The 19,671-nt window shown below is 30.0% G+C and overlaps 3 protein-coding genes and 1 long non-coding RNA gene across 4 annotated transcripts; 1 reads left to right on the top strand and 3 right to left on the bottom strand.

Moving 5' to 3' along the window:
• Positions 1 to 1,518: 1,518 nt before the first annotated feature.
• Positions 1,519 to 3,152, bottom strand: LOC136976827 (calphotin-like). Its single transcript, XM_067272215.1, has 3 exons — positions 3,130 to 3,152; positions 2,952 to 3,059; positions 1,519 to 2,876 (listed from the first exon to the last, which is right to left on the bottom strand). The coding sequence occupies exons 1-3, from the start codon at positions 3,133 to 3,135 to the stop codon at positions 1,572 to 1,574; spliced, it is 1,419 nt and encodes a 472-aa protein (XP_067128316.1). The 5' UTR covers positions 3,136 to 3,152; the 3' UTR covers positions 1,519 to 1,571.
• Positions 3,153 to 10,624: 7,472 nt separating this feature from the next.
• On the top strand, positions 10,625 to 11,511 carry LOC136976826 (uncharacterized). Its single transcript, XM_067272214.1, has 2 exons — positions 10,625 to 10,741; positions 11,170 to 11,511. Exons 1-2 carry the CDS (start codon positions 10,727 to 10,729, stop codon positions 11,455 to 11,457), a joined length of 303 nt encoding a protein of 100 aa, XP_067128315.1. The 5' UTR covers positions 10,625 to 10,726; the 3' UTR covers positions 11,458 to 11,511.
• A 2,032-nt stretch (positions 11,512 to 13,543) lies between these two features.
• LOC136976825 (uncharacterized) lies at positions 13,544 to 14,704 on the bottom strand. Its single transcript, XM_067272213.1, has 2 exons — positions 14,590 to 14,704; positions 13,544 to 14,507 (listed from the first exon to the last, which is right to left on the bottom strand). Exons 1-2 carry the CDS (start codon positions 14,599 to 14,601, stop codon positions 13,644 to 13,646), a joined length of 876 nt encoding a protein of 291 aa, XP_067128314.1. The 5' UTR covers positions 14,602 to 14,704; the 3' UTR covers positions 13,544 to 13,643.
• Positions 14,705 to 17,595: 2,891 nt separating this feature from the next.
• On the bottom strand, positions 17,596 to 18,158 carry LOC136976809 (uncharacterized). Its single transcript, XR_010880987.1, has 3 exons — positions 18,047 to 18,158; positions 17,778 to 17,973; positions 17,596 to 17,703 (listed from the first exon to the last, which is right to left on the bottom strand). It is a non-coding gene; the product is annotated as an uncharacterized lncRNA (long non-coding RNA).
• Positions 18,159 to 19,671: the final 1,513 nt, after the last annotated feature.

Here is a 19,671-nt window from a genome sequence, read left to right as displayed (position 1 = left end):
TTAATTTTGCTGAATATCCTCTATTCTGTAAATGTTTTGAACTAATGCCAAGATAAATACATTTATTATTATTATTATTATTATTGTTATTTTTAATATAAAACTTTCAAGTATACAATACTTTTATATAAATACAATACTTTTAGTCTAGTAGTGTAGTGTGGCTAAAACCCCTAAACACTATTACTTGCACTTGGGTTTCCGCCTCGCCAACGGGCGCGAACCCACGTCCAAGTAATAGTGACGTGAGTTTTCTGGGGTTTTTTAAAATGTTTTTATGTGTATAACGCCTAAATAGGAGGCAGTTTCCGATAGAAATCGTTCTGGGAGGCAATTCCTTGGTAGATCGCTTCTATCTTATTACAAAAATGTACCAAAATTTTAAATAGATTAATAATTAAACTCTAAAAAATAAATTAAAATGCTTTCATTACTTTAATAATTATTTCAGATGGTTATTTCTCAAATTTTTTACCATTTTTTAGCCTTGTTTGTTTCCACAAGAAGGAAAAACACCATTTTCTGTACGTTTAATTATAATTATGGGCTTGTTCAATTGGTGCATTCTTACGTTAAGTCGATGTCATCTCGTCTGTTTTGCAATGAAAAGTAAAGGATGACTTCAAATTTACGTAAAAATGTGCATTTCCTCATTTTAACATGCCAATTAAAAAATAATTAATTATTTTAGTAATTTAAGTAAGAAAATCGGCGACGCCTTATGTTTAAAATATAATTATCTAATTAAAAAAGTTTAGAAAATAAAAGTAATTCTGTTAATAGCTAAAATAGTAGTTTATTACCTTTTAAAGTAATTTAAATGAAATAAATTTTCTTGTAGTGTTTAATGAAAGTTTAATGTATTTTTAAAAAGGTTAGTTTAGTTTGATGGAATGAGATAACCCAATACACGGGCAATCCGCCAAGAGAGAAGTTTCTCCCGGAAGAACTTTCTATAAGGAATTGGTTCTTATTTAGGCGTTAGACAGATTAAGATAACCTGGAAAACTACGCGGTTGCCAGTTGGTCAGGTTTGAACCCACGACTAAGGAGTTTATCCAATCCGCCACTGGTGGTATATAATGTACGCAAAAGTACTTTAAACATGCCACCAGTGGCATGTATAAAGTATTACATTATATGCGAATTTTTATAATTAATATATAAATAATGTAAATGTAAATATAAAAACACATATAGCATTTTTAACATAAATTTCCGAATATTTTTATTACCAGTTCATATGCCAACTTTAAAAACAAAATTCTAGTTATACGAAAAATCATTTTTACTTTAATTCTTTAAAAGAAATACAAAGTATACAATTACAATATAAATTAATTAAATAATTTTAACATAAATTTTTATTTCAGTTTACATACAATTTGAAAATTAACGGTTATTTTTTTTAGCGGTGTTCGTTGCAACATTATTTTATTTATTTTATTTTCATTTAATTTAAATTTTCCAATTGTTAAACTAAGAATTTGTATAATTAAAAGAGACGTTAACATCAAATTTGTTGAAATAAAATAAATTTATTGCATTTATTTGAGCATTCAGTCAACATATTATTTTCCCAATCTACGTCCGTACAAATGACTGTATGGTGTTGGACCACCGACAATTCCTAGTCGTACGTAGCCGGGATGGCCATAATATCCATATCCACCATATCCATATCCCCCATATCCATATGGATATGCAGCATAAGCCAGAGAATGTCCTCCTCCTACTACGTATGGAGCGCCATAAGCGTGAATCGACTTGACTCCGGGTGCTGCTACTGCCACTGATTCAGAACGAACTGCACCAACGTGGGGACCAACAGCAACTTCTCTATGAATAGATTTTACGGCTGCGTGGGGTGCTGCAATAGCTTCTCCATAAGTGTGAACCGCTGCTGGAGCTGCTACTGCTACTGCTGGAGCGGGTGCTGCAACAGCATAGGGTGAGTGCGAATATGCGTGAATGGATTTAACGTGTGTTGCGGGTTCAATAACAGCTGGTGCTGGCGCAGGAGCTACTACAGTTTCGCCATATGTATGAATTGATTTTGCGGGACCGGCTACAGCAACAGCGGGGGCGGGGGCAGGTGCAACAAAAGTTTCTCCATATGTATGAATTGACTTCTCGGGGGCAGCTACAGCAACAGCGGGAGCGGGAGCTGGTGCGACGACAGTTTCACCGTAAGTATGAATTGATTTTGCTGGTGTTGCAACTGCGATGGGTGCTGGTGCTACTGCTACGGGTGCAGAAACGCTTTGTACGTGTTTAACAGTTTTGTGACCCGGTCCGATTACAGTTTCTCCATAACTATGAATGGATTTAGAAGGCGCTGCAAAACCAACGGGCGCAGGAGCGGCTACAGCAACTGGAGCGGGTGGTGCAACGGCTACAGGAGTCTCAGCGTAAGTGTGAATAGATTTTACATGTGCAGGTGCTTCCACAGCGACAGGAGCGGGTGCCGGGGCATAAAGAGTTTCTCCGTAAGTATGAATGGATTTTGCAGGTGCAGCAGCTACGGCAACAGCTGGAGCAGCCACAACTGGTGCTTCAACTGCATGAATTGATTTTACAGGTGCAGTTAATGTAATAGCAGCAGGTGCGGCAGGAGCACCTTCAACGACAACGGAAGCTGCTTTATTAATAATAGTATCAGCAGGATCCTTCGGCTCAACACCGGGTTCATTAGTTTGGATATCGGCACGGAAACCAAAATCATCAGCTACATAATTGACAATTCGTACACGGCCATCGGCATCTCTAAGACCATAAGAACCAGCAATGTTGCCTAGACTGTCAGAAGCTTCCCTCCTGAAAGTACCTCCTGTAGCGTGATCTTCATTATATCCAAAATTATAGTTTCCCAAATTCTATAAATTAATGTAAATTAGAATTTTAGAAATTATTTCTCGAATTTAAGAGTTTTAAATCTATGAAAAACTTACATCCTGATTTCGGAATTGAGCACTTTTTCCAGTGTTGACGACCGCAACTGCTGGTGCAACTATTGGCGTCGCTCTCGCCACTGCCAGAATGGCACAAATCAGCAAAAGCTGAAGATAAATCAGTAATTATACTCCTACTTCTTACTAAAAATACCAAAAAATCCTATATTAAACTTACCTTCATGTTTGCACACCTCTTTAACAAACTCTTCAGTCACTGACTTTCTTTTATCACAGTTTATATACATAGCAAAGCGAGGTTGACGTGATTTGATACTTTTATATGATTGGTGCATTTAGTCCTTGAGTATCATTCTACTCGAAGGTGTTTTGTGGTCGTAAGCGTTTTATTATTAAAATAATAGGACTTGATAGTTTTAGGTCAACAGGTGAAAGTTTTTGGTTGGATGTACAACATCTTTATTACAATCCATTCTTATCTTGTGCATCAACTGTTCTTCGATATTTTGTCCTTTCTACGAAACCTTGATCTATATTTTTGACTTATAAAGATTGTTTCAACTTTTATATTTTTGTATTTATTAAATTTTTAAAAAGTTTGACATAATTTACAACGTTTCGATGTAAAAACTTTCGTTAAGTGTATTGAAAATATGAGTTTGTCATGAAATGTCGATATAAACTTTATAACAGAGCTGTTCGACTATAAATATATATAAATATAATTATAATTATGATTTGGCATTACAATTTTATGATCAAAGGCGTTTATGTTTGTTTGCAGTTTTTCTCATTCTAAACAGCAATATTCTTGATTATCTAAACATCAACGATGTCATTTTTGGATTTACGAACACGAATAATTAATTACGATATACGATTAATTAATTTATAAATTGCAAAATTAAATATATTTTTTATTATTTAATTCTCATTAATTCAATATACGCCGTATATCGAAATTTCAGGCATTATCCTATATAAAAATTAGTCATCAAGGAGTTGATGAAACAATCAGAAAACCAGTTCTAACCTTGATATCGTGATAAAAATACAGAAACAAGTGCCATCTCCCCTTTATCCAAGTCGTAAAGACAGGTTTGTAACAAGATATTCAATGCCACTGATCAAACTATTCCATTTTATTTTTTATTTTTTAATTTTCCTAAGTGAGCCGAAATTTAAAAAAAAAAAAAAAAAAAAATTGTATCTTGTGAAACGTTTTAAATAAACTTTAATTTACCTTAATTTTTATAGGTTTCTACTCTAGGTTTCATTTGAGTAAGGATTTCATAAGGATATAATTAGTATGGTTGACAACTACAAGGACAATTAATTGATCCGCATTCCTTACCTAATTTTGGTAATTCCCAATATCACTGAGTCATCATCTTACGAAAACTTTGGACATATTTTTAAAAAGATTTTATTGTTTCATTGTTTTCCAGAGATAACGATGATATCAATATCATAAATCTTTAAATACGCAAAAAATTGCGTTTTTTTAAGAGAATTTATAAGCTTAGTTCCCCGTTTCAAGTGGAAAAATTCATTTAATATCATGGATAATGGATTTAAAAATGGAACAAAATTAAAAATAACAATAAACAGTTCGGTTATTAAAGAGCATTATAGAATCTCTGAGAGATTTTAAGTGTATACAAGCACAAACTTAAGTTTTTGAGGCCTTCGTAAGTGTGATATCCGAATAAAATTACCCTTTTGGCTCTCTCTGGGTACGGCCTGAATATAATAACTAAAATTTTCTATCAATGTATTTTTTTAGATAGATAAATTTATTAACTTTTAAGAAGTAAGATGTAATATTAATTAAATCAATTTGAATAAAATCATGATTAATCATTTCAAATTAGGAGTTGAAAAAAATTCAAGATAATTAATTGCACTTATTTTTAAAAGCGAATTTACAAGTGCCTTGTATAAATAATTAAACTGGTTGCTGTTTATCACGAGTAGTTTATTCTATAAATTAAATGATAGAAAGTAAAAAAGAAACGTTAAAACAAATGAGAAATAAATATGGCATTATTTATTCGGCATCTCTTAAAAAAACCAGAAAAACCAAATAATACATAATGAGTTAAATGAAGATAAGAATATCGATTATATGTTTAATAAATATTTTAAATAAACAATACTGGTATAAATAATAAATTGCAATTGAATGAAAAGTGAAGTATTCAAATCAATAGGCCACCACTTTTTAGAATGTTTGTCACGTTTCTCTTTATTTGTAATTAGTAAAAAGAGTAAAATTCTAATGCTATCTAAGTGAAAAAAAATTTACTTAGTTTAGGATAGACACAGAATCCCTACGAACCACTGGTAGTTTGTGGGTAGAACCCTGATCGTGAGTTCGCACCTGTCCAATAGATTGACCGCAGAGTTTTCGGGGTTTGTCTAGCACTTAAATAGGAACCAGTCTTTTATAGAAAGTTCTCCCGAGTAGTAAAAACGTCCCCGTGTTGCGTTGCCTTATTTCTATCAAACTAATCCAAAATCCCTAACCATGAGTTTGTGTTCTGGATTTTCTAATTACTCAAATACGTACCTTGAAGAGATCATATTGTATCAGATTATTGTTCACTAAATAAATTCAATGAGAATAGATTAGGTGCGGTATGGTATGTTTGATTACTTTAGACTACGCAAAAAGATCTACCAAAAGGGAGCCTCCCGGAAGGACTTCCTATGAGAAGCTTGCCTAAAGTGTTACACATGTAAAGAAAGCTGAGAAAACAAGCTGCCTTATAACATTGAACGACTTGAAAAATGTTTTCAACATGAACAGAGCCAATGACAGATTAACTACCCCTTGAACTTGTAGGCTGGGCTTTATTATGGCTCTTCCTGACCACCTATACTATCACACCTTTGTTGAATGGCTAAGCCTACTCATTCTAATGGTTAATCCGCCACTTAATAGAGGATAGTATAGACCCTCGCAACTTTCATACATTAAAAATTGTTTAAAGTGTATCTACAATTTTCATTATTTTAAATTTAAAAATTTGAAAATTAAAACATTTCCTATTGTATAAACGTATAAATATTAAAATTCGATATAAAATTCCTTTTTGCAATGAAACCTCCGAACGACAGGAACATAAAAATGGCCTTTGGAGGTAGCCATTGTTAGAGGCCCGACTGTATAAAGTTGGATATTTAATATATACAATAATAATAAATATAATTTAACAATAAAATATTTGTTTTTACAATAGACAAAAATTGCAATAGAATGAATAATTTGTAATTGTTTTTGAAGCCTAGTCAAAGACCAAATGGCCCAGTACTTCTACTGAGGAGGGAGATAAGTCCTAAATTAAAAAAAAATATATATATTTTATAAGAAAAAATATATAAATAAAAATAATAAATTGATTTTATTTATAATTAAAAAAAAAAAATTATATTGTAACAAAGAAAACATGAATGAAAGTTTTCTCTTTATCAGAGTCAATGGATCCATTGACTCTGTCTTATCTATATCGTGTGGCGCCATCTTTTAAGTAGATTATTAATAAAATGTTTAAAAATATACTAATATAAATTTATTATAAATAAAAATAAGAAGAAAAATAATATTTGTTAAAATCTGGTGTAATGTAATTAAGTTTTATTTTTTAAATTTTATAAAAATTTTTTATAAAACTTTTAAAAATTATAGTAAGTTGTTATAATATTTTTTATTTAGTTTCACTTGTTTATATATTTAATATTAATTTATTTTTAACCAGTTTAAAATCAATATTTTCGGAAAATATTTGAATTTAATAATTTTTGAATTCTTTAACAGATGGCACCACATGTTCTAAAAATCATTTATATAATTTTGTAAACATACATTACGTGTATTTATAAAATTAGTAATAATTATTAAAATTGTTATTTACATTTTTCGTAAAAATATGAATTTTTTCTATAAATTATTATTACTTTTTAAATTTCTTCAATGCTTATGAATAAGCAAACAAGGCATTTGCTAAGAGCCCGGTGATTAAAAAAAAAGGCTTCTCTTCTGTAATTGTGATTATTTTTTAATTTAAAATTTAAAAAATATGTAGACTGTTGCAGAGACTTGCTAATTAATGACTTCATTAGGCTATACACTTACAATATAATATGCAACCTTAAATTATTTCTGATATTGTATCTTTAAAATATTACAGCCCAAAATATATTATTGTCTATAGTCCATATTTTTTTTTAAACACGGATCTTAAAGTTATTAACTATGTTATCTCAAAGAAATTATAAATTAATTTAATTATCACAGCTTTGTTGCCGATAGGGACGTCATTTTGTTCACGGTTCTGCCGCAGAGGCCCAAAAAATAGCCCTATTTAAGTTTTAATGTAGTTTTTTTAAAATGTAATTTAGCCAATAAATGTATATTTATATTACATATCTTTTCTTTTTAGTAACAAACAAATATCGTTCCGGGTACGGCCTAACGTGCGTTTGTTTATCGATTCGTTTTCCGTACACATAAAAGTGTACAACTGTTCCTTATTACAACGTCTGAGGAATGTAATAAAAGATAATAATTGTAGTATAATTACAGAAGAAACATAGATCTATTTTGATAACAACTTATTAAATTAGAATGTTTTTATATACGTAATAAATATGTAAGGAATCATTAGGTCAACGCTACTTTGAAGCGTGTTATTTTTATTATTGATGTACAGTGCACTTACTCATCTTTTGCAGCTATTTAAAGGAATGCAAATTATTCTTTTAATTTATTACCTTTTCTACATGATTACTTGCTATTTCTCATATATAATTTTTCGCTGTAATAAGGTTTATAACCTTATTATAACGAAGAGTTAGAATTATGGGTATATAAATTTAATCTTACAAGTTGGCATTTCATATTTCTCTTTACGGAGCTTGAATATTACAAAATTTATTTATACCATTAACTTTACTCATCTTCTGTTCACTTTTAACCTTTAGCACTAATCCTCGTAGAATTAGTTTTATTTTATAAAATATTTTAAGTCAATTATATAAAAATAAATCGTTTTATTCTTTTGTAGTAAGAGGCCACTGGTGTTCGAATGAATAAAACCACTTAACAGTGATGTAACCCTGGTATAACCCCTGTATACGTCAAATTCTTAGTGGGACGTCTGTAGGGATGTCGGATTTATGTATAAGGTAGATAAGCCATGGCTTAGGGCTTCACTTTAAATAACTTTTTTTTATAAAAATAGTTTTGAAGGGTTTCGTACAACATCACTGTTTCGGATTCGCATAATTAATACCAGCTCTCTGTGTAGTTCATATCAAAGAATTGTAAAATACTATAAGCATTTGAGAATATTTTCTTTAACAATCTTCTTCAGAGATAAACCTTTTGGAACTATTCGCTTATTCATTTTGTGATAAATGTAGACCCTCATAGCTTAATTCCAAAAAATATAGAAACTTATTTTCTCCACAAATCAAACATTTTACATAAATATGTCGAAATTTTGAAGATTTAAACACACATAAAAAAAAAAATAAAGGTTAGAAACGTTCGTAACCAGTCGAGATCGCCGAGGAATGTATTAAATAAATAACATGTTGTTACGATACAAGATTTGGTAGGTTAATTGGAAATTTCCCTAAATAAAAGCGAAAATTTCCCCAAAATTTTCCATAGTTTATCTATTAATTTATGTAAATTAGTTGTTGTTAACAATTTATTTTTTTTTGGATTTTACATGATATTAATGTTTCCTTTATGTGTTAAATCTTTTTGAGGGAAAATTTTTCTTCAACATTCTTTACTGTTGAGGTAATAACACAATATGGTATCATGAACATTATCATAAATCATATTTAACTGTTTAAATTTAGCAATTACGGTAAATAAATACTGTAATTGATAGAATTTCTTTCCATTATTATAATCACTAAACAGTAAATAAAGTTAAAATACGAGAGGGTTAAAAAATCATTTATCCATGACAGGCTTCACCTCGAATTTTGGGCCACCTTGTAAATATTTACATTTATTTATTATCAGTTTACATTACTATTTAGAATTGTAAGAACAGTTTTACTTATAGTAAAGTTAATCATTGTAGTTATAAAATTGATTTACGCAGAGAGGTGCCGGTTTGTACCCTCTCTAATTCGGCACCCCCTCAGATTACTGAGAGTAAATAGGCGTAAAACGTACATAAACGCAATGAACGACGTCACCTTTCACCTGTTTTAAACCTTTTACAGCAAAATCTGCGAGTCTTTCTTTCAATGAATCAATATTTTCGTATGAATTCTAACAGAGGTGCAATAATTAGTAAAATAACTTTTGATAGTATGTCTTATAACCCTCCATTTTTTTGACTTTATATTTTCCTGACTCATAGCTCCTAGTGCGTGTCGAATAGTATCACTATTTTTGTACCAGATAAATTTATTTTATAAATGTAAATGTGTCATATCTAAACATTCCTATAATCATTACAGTTCAGAGTCATGATATATAACTTTAAATCAGATAATTTATTTCGAGAATTAGAAATAAATATGAAATTTGATTATATTAATGAGTTCATTTCAATCATTATATTGTGTAATTGCACAAATGAAGCTAAAAAAAAATAATTTTCAGCAATTTTTCTCCAAAGAAGAGATTTCGATTACAATAATGGCTACCGTAAATTTCATATTTAAATACAAATATTTTACATTTTAAATCTTATCATTATAATTATAATATAGAAACAATTCCAAAATTAAATGTAATTATATGTCTTAATATTATAGAGTGGTTCAATAGTCAGGTAATTGTACTGTGTTTTGCTACAGCATGCAATTTATGAAGGTATTGAACAAGAAGGGCCTCATTTGAGGCAGCTTTTGCAGTTCTTAAAGCAATAACGTATTTGAATAAGGAACGATTTAGCATTTACAATAGTTAACTGGGCCACTGTATATTTACGGCACATTTTTTATATCTATATATCTTTAAATTTTTAAAAAAATATACGTTACTATTTGTTTGAAGAATTTAAATTTTGTAAATATCTTCTTTTATTTTCAATTGGAGCATCCCAATAATTTATTTTTTATATGCAAGAGTAATCCTTAGATAAATCAATTAACCTATATTATTGCTGTAGATTGTGTTTTAAGATATTTATATATATAAAAAAATTCTGAAAATTTATATTTTAAAAATTATATTTACCTCAAATAACGAGTAATATGAAAATTATGTAATGAGTAATAAAATTTTATGAATTACTCAAGAAACGGGAAAGTGTGCGTTAAAATATTGCAATACTATGAATAATCGATATACTTCATTGATGTTCTTCCTTTGCATTTATATACATTATAAAATATTATTATTTATTAATTAAAAATTTAAATTTTAAAGCTATAGATTACATTAATTTATAACAATTTAAATAATAAAATAAGTTATAATAAAAGTATAATTGAGTTTATTTTTAGTAAACATCATAGGAAGAGGAGTTTTTGGCTTAAAATTGCATTTTTTTTAAATCTTAAAGTAGAACATATCTTATCTAAATATCACTTAAGTAAAATTTAACGCAAGAATTCAAGTAGGAAAATTCATTTTAATTTTTTTTTATACGATTTTAATGCGTTGTCAAACCAAATTGTAGTCACAGCAAGAGATATTCCCTAGTCACGTGATCGTCACGGTACCAGTATAGAAACGATTACATGTCTGACACCGATATCCCGTCAATCCGAAAATAAATTGGGAGCGAGTATAAAATCGTGATGTGTCATTGACGTGCTATACACTTGGCATCATGTCGATGATCAAGGTAAGGTGCTACTGGTTTTGCTGGATAATGCTTTATTACGTAAACAATAGAAGCTTAAAGATGTTATATGTTTAGTTTTATAACTCGAATAGGTTATTACACGTTCTTTATTTATTTAAATTTGTGCAATCTTTTTTTAAAAAAAACCTAACATAATGATAAAGTTTTTGAATTTTTAAATTTGAAATTTTTATCCAATCACAGATTTTGATACTCGGAGCATGCGCAATGGCGATTTTAACTCGTTAACTTATTGTAAAGACAAATTCGATTCAAATTTTAATCTTAACGTGTAAAATTGTATCGTGTTTTGTAATTAGAATATTTTTTTACATTTAATTTACTAAAATTTGTTTATTTTTTTTTAAATTCTAAAATAATGAATGCCAACGTTTAAATGTTTAAATTTTAAAACTATACAATCACAGGTTTTGATACTCGGAGCATGCGTGGTGGCCGCTTTAGCTCGTTCTTATTACGATGACGAGTTCGAATCGACTAATTACGTTCCTTCTGCCGAAGATTGGGTAGAACATTCCATTCATCGCCGTTCCGCATTCGATTCTGATGAACCTTTGTTGAGAGTTCGACGTTCCGGTCACGGTGTTGTCGGTCACGTGCACACTTACGTCAAAACTGATCACGATGGACATTTCAAATGGGGAGCTAAACACAGTGTTGGAAAGAAATATGCGGGACATCATCATCATCATTAAGGATTTCACTTTAAATTCGGATGATTCGGTTACAGTTTTATTGTATTATATGTAATTAAAATTATTTTATGTTTAAGCCATTGAGTTATTTTTTACCTCCAAGTTCACATGTACTGGACCCAAACATAAGTAGGCCTATTTTAAACGTATAGGGACTAATTGGGGTAAATTATTCATCGTTTCTATCTCTGAAACATTAGCTACACTTCATTTAACAACGTAGTGGTTGGATTCATCCTAAACAATTATTTTTACTGATTTTCTCATCTCATCTGGCTCCAAATGAAGTATTTTTTTTTTAGATATTAACTGAAAAAATAAATAACGAATATTTTTAATATTAAATATTAGTCATTTATAGAGATTTAAAAGAGTCGTTTGTCTACACTTCCCATCCAAGAGAAGCCCTAAATTTATTCTTTTTATTTAAGAAAATAAATTAGAGAGCCCAGTTGGCCCTAATTCCAAAATTTAGTTTTACATGTAAAGAAAGTGATAGGGAAATAACACAGATGGTTTTTTTTCAAAATAAATTAATTCTTCTTTATTTTAACTGTTGGAGAACGATGTAAATATACCAATACTACATATATAACCTCTCTCAGTGTATACTGATGTATATAATATAAAACGAATTAATAAGTTTATTAAATATGTAATTCATCAATTTAAATTCTTGTAATTAAAAATGTTCGGTATGATGAACGACAAATAAATTACTTTTAAAACTATTAAATATGACCAGGGACAGATTTGCACATACGTTAAACAAGCTGCATCTTAAGCCCTCACACTTTTATATGTATCATTATTTGGTGGAGGAGAAGCATGATGTAATTCCTTCAATGTTTTTCCGATTAGAGAGTTTTTAAAAATGACAGTCAAATCGACGTAAAAGTGTGATGATCTCAATCAAACGATCAAATTTTTTCTTTCTGATTACTAAATTACAAATCATTCTATTTAAATTATTATTACAAATATACAAAATATTAAATTATTGCATTTCGTTGATGTTTAAAATCCATTTAACTTGCCCAAATTTAAGATGAATCTTACACTCCCAGTCGAAGAACTATCGACTGTGCTCGTGAATACACCACGAGTTGCACTTTGCTGCTCAATGCTCAACAATCACATCTGTTTAAATGTGTTCTAATTGTAACCATTTAATTTAAACTACTTTTGATGTCTAAAATGCTTTCGAGACGACATATGCAGCATTTTAAAGTTATTGCAAATGAAAGGAGAGCTGACGATCATCATTCATAGCAGCTGTATGGAGCCGTCAATTAATTATGTGTGCAGTTTAAGGGAGGGAGGGAATTGCGAAAGGTACTGTACATCATTGTACACGATGGGGATTGAGGGGATCCAGGAGTTGTTCACATGAAGTTTTTATAGTTGTATTACTTACATTCTTATAAGCCTATTCATGTGAATGAACTCAGAAAATATTTGCAGAACAGTTTAGTCATTTCTTCAATGACTATTGTGCACTTAATTAAAGGGGAGTTTGCCTGAAGTACACTTTTGTACACAACGAGAAAGAAAGGGGGTCAGAAGTAATTACGTGTACGAGTTTGGTCCGTACACGTAATTAATGGATGATTCTACCGTAGTTTTTATTTTTTCTAACTTTTTAAACAAAACTTAATAAAGTTAATTGTTTAAAAATTTCTCTTTCCTTAAAAATTCGATTTTAAAATCATGGCGCTTCTTAGAATCGAAGAAACACGGCAATGGCACTTCTAAGAAGTTTCTCTAATGCACACGATGGCCAAAAAGTCAATTAATCTTTGTCGAAGTGTCAAAAATATTATTTTAATAAAAGTTATAATCAATTAAAATGTAATTTATATTCTAAAATTTTTTATATTTAATTTTATGATTTGATTTTTCATTGCGGCGATGCAAATTATAAAGTACAATTGTCTTGTATAATTAACTTTTTTTTTTTTTTTTAAATTGCTAAATACATACCTGTCAAATAATTGAAAAATAAAACTGGAGAAAGGAGCAAGCAACAAAATTTTTTTACATTTTAATTTAAAACATTTCAGATAAATTAAGCGATAGATTTAGGTTAGTTGACATACATACGACCTTTCCTTCTCTACAATTTATTTCTCTTCATCCGAGCAACAAAGTTCATGTTAAGATGCCATTCATCATCTCGATAATATTCAGTGATATCCGTGTATATGAGCTACGTGATGATGTCCCAGTGGTCCCCCTTTAACTACGTGAGTAGAATGAGAAACTCCTTTGTAATTACCCCAAGCATCGTGAGCTGCGTGACGAGCGAAAGCTAATTGATCTGAAGAGCCAAATCCGGCTTTGGCATTATATCCATGATGTTCGACGAAACCCTTTTGATTGATTGCAGAAAATCCAGGATGGAATTTCGTTTCGGTGCTTTGTGAACCTCTATGCAATTCACCGAATCCGTGTCCGTGAAACTCGTGCTCTTTAGCGACCGTATGATGGCTTCCTCCTCCCCATTTGTTAATATTATGGTGTGCCGAGACTAATTTAGAGCCATGAGCTATACCACCGTGTAAGTGATCGGAACGAGCTTGAAACACCTGGTGACTCGCTGCATTTCCGAAGGGGCTAACTGCGGCTCCACTGATTGATTCGTGGACTGCTGCGTGCCCTGGCAGGGCTTGAGATTTGTAATCGTGTTTCTGAAAGGCCGCTTTACCCCATGCAGGATCGAGGTGACCGTTGTTATCACTGCTATGGACTGCTGCTTTTCCTAAGAAAGGATTAACGTGAACTGCGTGTTGAGAGTGCTTCAAATCGGTACGTCCAGAGAAGGGATCGTGATGCGATGCATGCACGTGATGTTGTACTGTTTTTCCTCCGAATGGATCGTGTGAAATCGCTTTGTGCTCTTTCGCTAATCCATTAAAACCTATAGGATGTACGGCTGTATGAACGACGTCTTTAGGAGGTAATCCATGGCCAATTATCGGGCCCGGAGCACCAAAATGAGGAGGTGGATGCGCTGATATCAGAAGACACCCAAGAAACTGAAGAAGTATCTAATAAACAGGAATAAATCTATTTTATTTACATTTATAAATCTAATAAAATATCCAAACTTTTATTCAAGTAACTACTTACAACTTTCCACATGTCTGTACTCTGCTCTAAAATTGATAAAAGTTATTCTAACGCGATTTATGGCACTTTATATAGAGATACCTTACCGTTGTCCTTCAATCCTTGACCTAATTATTTCGGTGACATTACTGTCTATCCACTCCTATACATATTATATATATTAAACAAAAATTAATTAAAATATGATTTTTAAAATAGATTTTTACCATAATAATTAGAAAAAATATTCATTTATAAAAATATAAACATTTTTTAAAGCCATAGACACGCTTTTAATACTAAAATAAATTTTTTTATACTCATAAAATACGTCACACACTTTTATAATGAAGCGTAAAAAATATAATTTTAAGGCATGTAATCGGTGAATTTCGATACAGAAAATTAATATTAATCGATAAATATATTTTCTCATAGACGAAATTGTGCCAAGGTCTTGGATCATTTTTATTGTCAATAACTTGCCAAGCGCTATATATTTATTTTTTCGTGTATTTTTGTTCTCAAGGTGATTGAGAGGTGTATAATCACTTCCTGCCTTTGACTGGGATTGCCCCTTCACAAAACATAATAGAAACAATTTTTCTCTTTATCGCACATTTAAAACCCTCGCAAAAATAACAGGAAGCACTCATTTCGATTTTTTATTAACGTTTGTTTTAATTAAATGCATTTAAAATATCTTTTAATGGCATTTAATTAGTCATTATCTCGCTACTAAGAAAGCTGTAAGGAATTGTTTTGTTCTTTTTTTTATTTTGGTTAAGTTTTATTATAATGAACGTAAACAAATTGTGAAATATTAAGCACTAATTAAAGTAAATTATTAAATAAAAGTATTTTAGACCGTATTAAACTAATTATATTAACGTTATGTCCGTTAATTTATCTAGATGTTATCTAGAAATTGAAGTTTTCCGGATAATTTCTGATACTCCAGCAAATAATTTCATACCAAATTTCGTCAGGAAGGTGTGGAGCAACTTATTATTTTCGTAGAAAATTTATTAAGTTTTAACACGAATATTTTAATTTAATTTTTTCTCTTTTTAAAATGAACGAATTCAGCGTTAAATCCTGTTTTTTACTTCTCAAATATATATCACGTCAGTTAACACTTAAAAAGCTAAACATAACGAAGACAATAGGGTGAAGGGCTGATTTGACACACAGAAATTACATCTGACGTCATGAAAAAATTATATGTCGAAATATAATCCTGTTATTGTTTATTCAATATCAATTCGGAGGACAAATTCTAAATATAACAAATTTATTTTTGTATAAAATTTACTATTTTTAATCACCATTTACGAAAATTGTTTCTAAATATGGTTAAGAATTTAGAAACCTTTTGTTAATTAATCTTCAAAGTTTACTAATTTGGTTATTATAAGTAATTTTTTTTTATTAAATAAATTATTAAGAAGTGATGAAAATTGATTTAAGAATAGCTTTTTTTCTGTGTTTATGCTTAGAAATTCGGTAGTTCTTTCGTGTGAAAAGGCAGATTAGAGGATCTAAGCTATCATTATCTCCATTATCACGTAGATGGAGTGAAACGTAGAGAACCTTTAAGCAGACTTATGTGGGTTTTTTGGTTATAAATCTGGTTTTTCTAGTAAGATTTCAACTTAAGATTACCTTTTAAAAAATTGAGGAGTGTACGAGATAGAAAATTAAACCAGTTTTAAAGAATAATTTTAAGCTTTCCTCAGTACACAGCGAAAACTTACGACTAGACTATTCGTACAATTTAAGAATTTTATTGCATAAAATTGTACAGTTTATAGTTTTATTGATCTTTTAAAGAATAAATAAATAAATAAATAACATAAAAGTTTACGCTTCGTTGACATTTCAGAACCTGAAAATCTTCTAGAAGTAATAAGAAGTAGATTCTTTAAAGGATGTTTGTACAAACGATTTAATGGAGTTTTAGGCTGTTTTAATTGCATTTAAATATATAAAATTAGAGTATAATGTTAAAGGAAATGTGATTCATTAATTTAGCATGTGTGTGGATGTGTATGCTGTACGTGCATTGAATAATATGCTAACACAAGAAAGAAGTAAATAAAACTTTAGCATCGAATATATACACGTGTTAAAAGAGTAAAAGCATTTCTTTCTTGTTTTTCTATTCGTTCCGGTTGAGATTTTTATAAAAATACACGTTCCATCACCTTTTCGGAACATTTATTTTGTTTACTTTTAAAAAAATACACTTCTCTCACGAAATAAATATATTAAACGGCAATTTTATGTTGAAGGAAAATTTAAGCAAGCATGAAATTGCGATTCCTTTTATATATAATTCGTATAATATAAATTCCCAATTTGATTCAGTTTAATGGGATCTGCCAAAGGAAATGTCTCCCGGAAGGACTTTCTATGGAAAGTCATGAGAATCTGGCCGCTATTTAGGTGTTAGATACATAAAGAAAACCCGAAAAATGTCACGTAAATACTGATGAGATGTGAACCCGCGAATTTCAAATAACTTTGATACATCTAAATCGCTTTGTACGCCAGATTTGTACAGTTTCAGATCTCGAACAGAAATTTCAAGCTTCGTACAGTGGAACTTTCTGCCAGTTTTAGTTTGAGAAACAGGAAAATCACTTACAAAAATTCATTTTTGTTGTCTATTTTCTGTTTAATTTATAGTTTTAATGCTTTAAAATATAATGCTTTTTACGTTGTAACATATTATAAAAAGTCAAAGATTTTTCGGTTTCTAGAAACAGATTTTCTTTACAAAGCGCAATTCTATCGCTCGACTTTCGGCCATTTTACCTTTAAAATCCATATTTTATAATGAAAATACATTATATGAATTACATGCATTATATGCATACAACAAAATTTAAATTGAAAAATAAAATATTTACTTTATTCAGTTTCTTACAACATATTTTCTTAAAAATTTATTATAAGATTTATTCAGTTGATGTGAAAATTGAATATATTAATAGAGACAAAGAAACAAAACAAACACACGGCTATGAGAATAAAATTTTTATTGAAAGAAAGTTAAATTGACAAGAGAGAAAACTAGTTTTCCTGAGAGTTTTGAAGAAAGTATCACAGAACCATCATTTCTTCAGATTCCTACATGCAAAGAAATAATTAGAAATTTGTCTTTATATATTACCATAAATATTGTCGAAAAATACTGTAATTACCTGATTAGAAGAAAAAGATAGCTAAGAATTATTTCCAAAGATGAGGTCCAACAACGTGAGAAGTGACGAGTCCAGAATGGGAAACCAGAGGAGACCAAGACAGAGGAATCGGTGAAAGAGGAGATAAAACGCTTCTACTCAAAACAACTGCTCCGTAGCCTGCATAAATGGCAGACAGGCACAAAACCAACAGAAACTGAAGAAAATATAGAGCTTCAACTCTTTGAAAATATCAAAAATTAACAAGAATATGCAATTTTTAAACTCACCAGTTGGATCTTCATGATGGCTTTTTGATTCTTCGGAATATTACTTTCGGATTTTTGGAGACGGAAGCTAATTTAACAATGCCCAATCGTCCGGGCTTTTTATATAATTTTGATGACCTTCCGATGATTCAAAATTGACCAATGGACATCGGATGATATCATTGTTCGAATTCGTTGCATCAGATTTTAACCTTGAGGATGATTTTAGAAACATAATTTGACATTGAAAGAAGTTCATCAACATAAAAATCAAGTTTATTTCCGGTTTAAAAAAGAAAAATTCTATTATTATTATTGTAGAAATTAATAATAAACAAAAGAAAAATATGAATATTTGCTTTAATTTTGTTTAATATTACAAATTACAAACTGAATAAGTTGTAATATTACTGTTATTTAATGTAATATTACTATTCCAGATCATTTGTTATAATTTAATTACTTTGTTTTATTAAATACTTGAAAATAATAAAATGAAATTATGATTACTACAGGAATTTATTTTAATTTATTGATTATATAAATGTAAAGTAACTTTAAATAGTAGGCAGAGTTAATTATATTATTATTGGCTTATATATTAATATAATCAATAAGCATTAGGCTAGAATAGAGGATGAGAGCAGGCTTTATTTAGCCAAGGTTCTGAGACCCAACGAGCATAGAAAGCCACAAAGTTTATTCTTTTATGCAAAAAGAAGAATATAAACTATACAAAATGCTATATTTTATGTATAATAACGGTATTAAACTGCTCATCAGTCTCTTAGATAAAACTGAATATTGTCAAGGGTTAGCGTCTGACCAATGGGATAGCCACGTGAAATTTTCCGCGTTTTTTCACATGCCTACAACCTAAAGAGGGGCCTATTTCTCATAGAAAGTCCTACCTTAGTATATTGCATGTGTTGTGTTGTCCTATCTCATCCAGTATTCAGGTTAGAAAAGTGAGCTCAACTAATCTAATATTTAAAATTTGAGAGTCAGATCAATTTAAAATTTAATTGAATTATTAAAAATCATTTTATTTTATTTTTTAATTCAAAATATTTATCTTTAATCCAAGCGGAACTGAGTATTCATAGATTACGCGTTTGAACGACAGACTGCATCAAGAATTCCATTCCCGTTGAACAAATTTCAATTAAAGAAAATCGGTTTACGTGCTTACATTAAAATTGCAATAAAAATTTAATATTTTCTGCCGTTATAACGTGTAGAATTGTTTAATATAGCTTACACAATTCCCTAATTAATTCACTCTATCGTGTCTTATGATTCACTAAACATTTGAAGAATGCTTCAACACGAAATATTATTAAAATATATATAGAAATATTTAGAAGTTATTTACAGAAGTGACACCCGATAATTCGGAATTTCCTGTAATCCGTCATGTTAATATTCCACGAACGGAATTTGGACACGTGGTGCGTAAAGACTCCGAATATTATATGCACACAAATCATTATGAATGTTGATTTTGTACGAAAATGTTTCTCATTAATATTTATACAGATTTTTCAATCGATTTTAACACGGTATAATTATGCACTTATCGTCTTCACATTGAGTAAAGAGCCAGTTGGTCGCGGGTTTACGCCTCATTAACGGGCTGGTCATGT

The sequence above is a fragment of the Centruroides vittatus genome, unplaced genomic scaffold (assembly GCF_030686945.1).
Source record: "Centruroides vittatus isolate TY-2023 unplaced genomic scaffold, ASM3068694v2 contig_425, whole genome shotgun sequence".
Taxonomy (NCBI): Eukaryota; Metazoa; Arthropoda; class Arachnida; order Scorpiones; family Buthidae; genus Centruroides; species Centruroides vittatus.
The sequence above is the reverse complement of the archived record's forward strand: the minus strand, read 5'-3'. Positions and strand labels throughout refer to the sequence as shown.

What these genes read in the sequence shown, in the direction of transcription:
- LOC136976827 (XM_067272215.1), bottom strand. An exon ending in CTCAATTCCGAAATCAGGAT is followed by an intron (nt 2,877 to 2,951) that starts GTAAGTTTTTCA and finishes ATTAATTTATAG; the next exon opens with AATTTGGGAAACTATAATTT.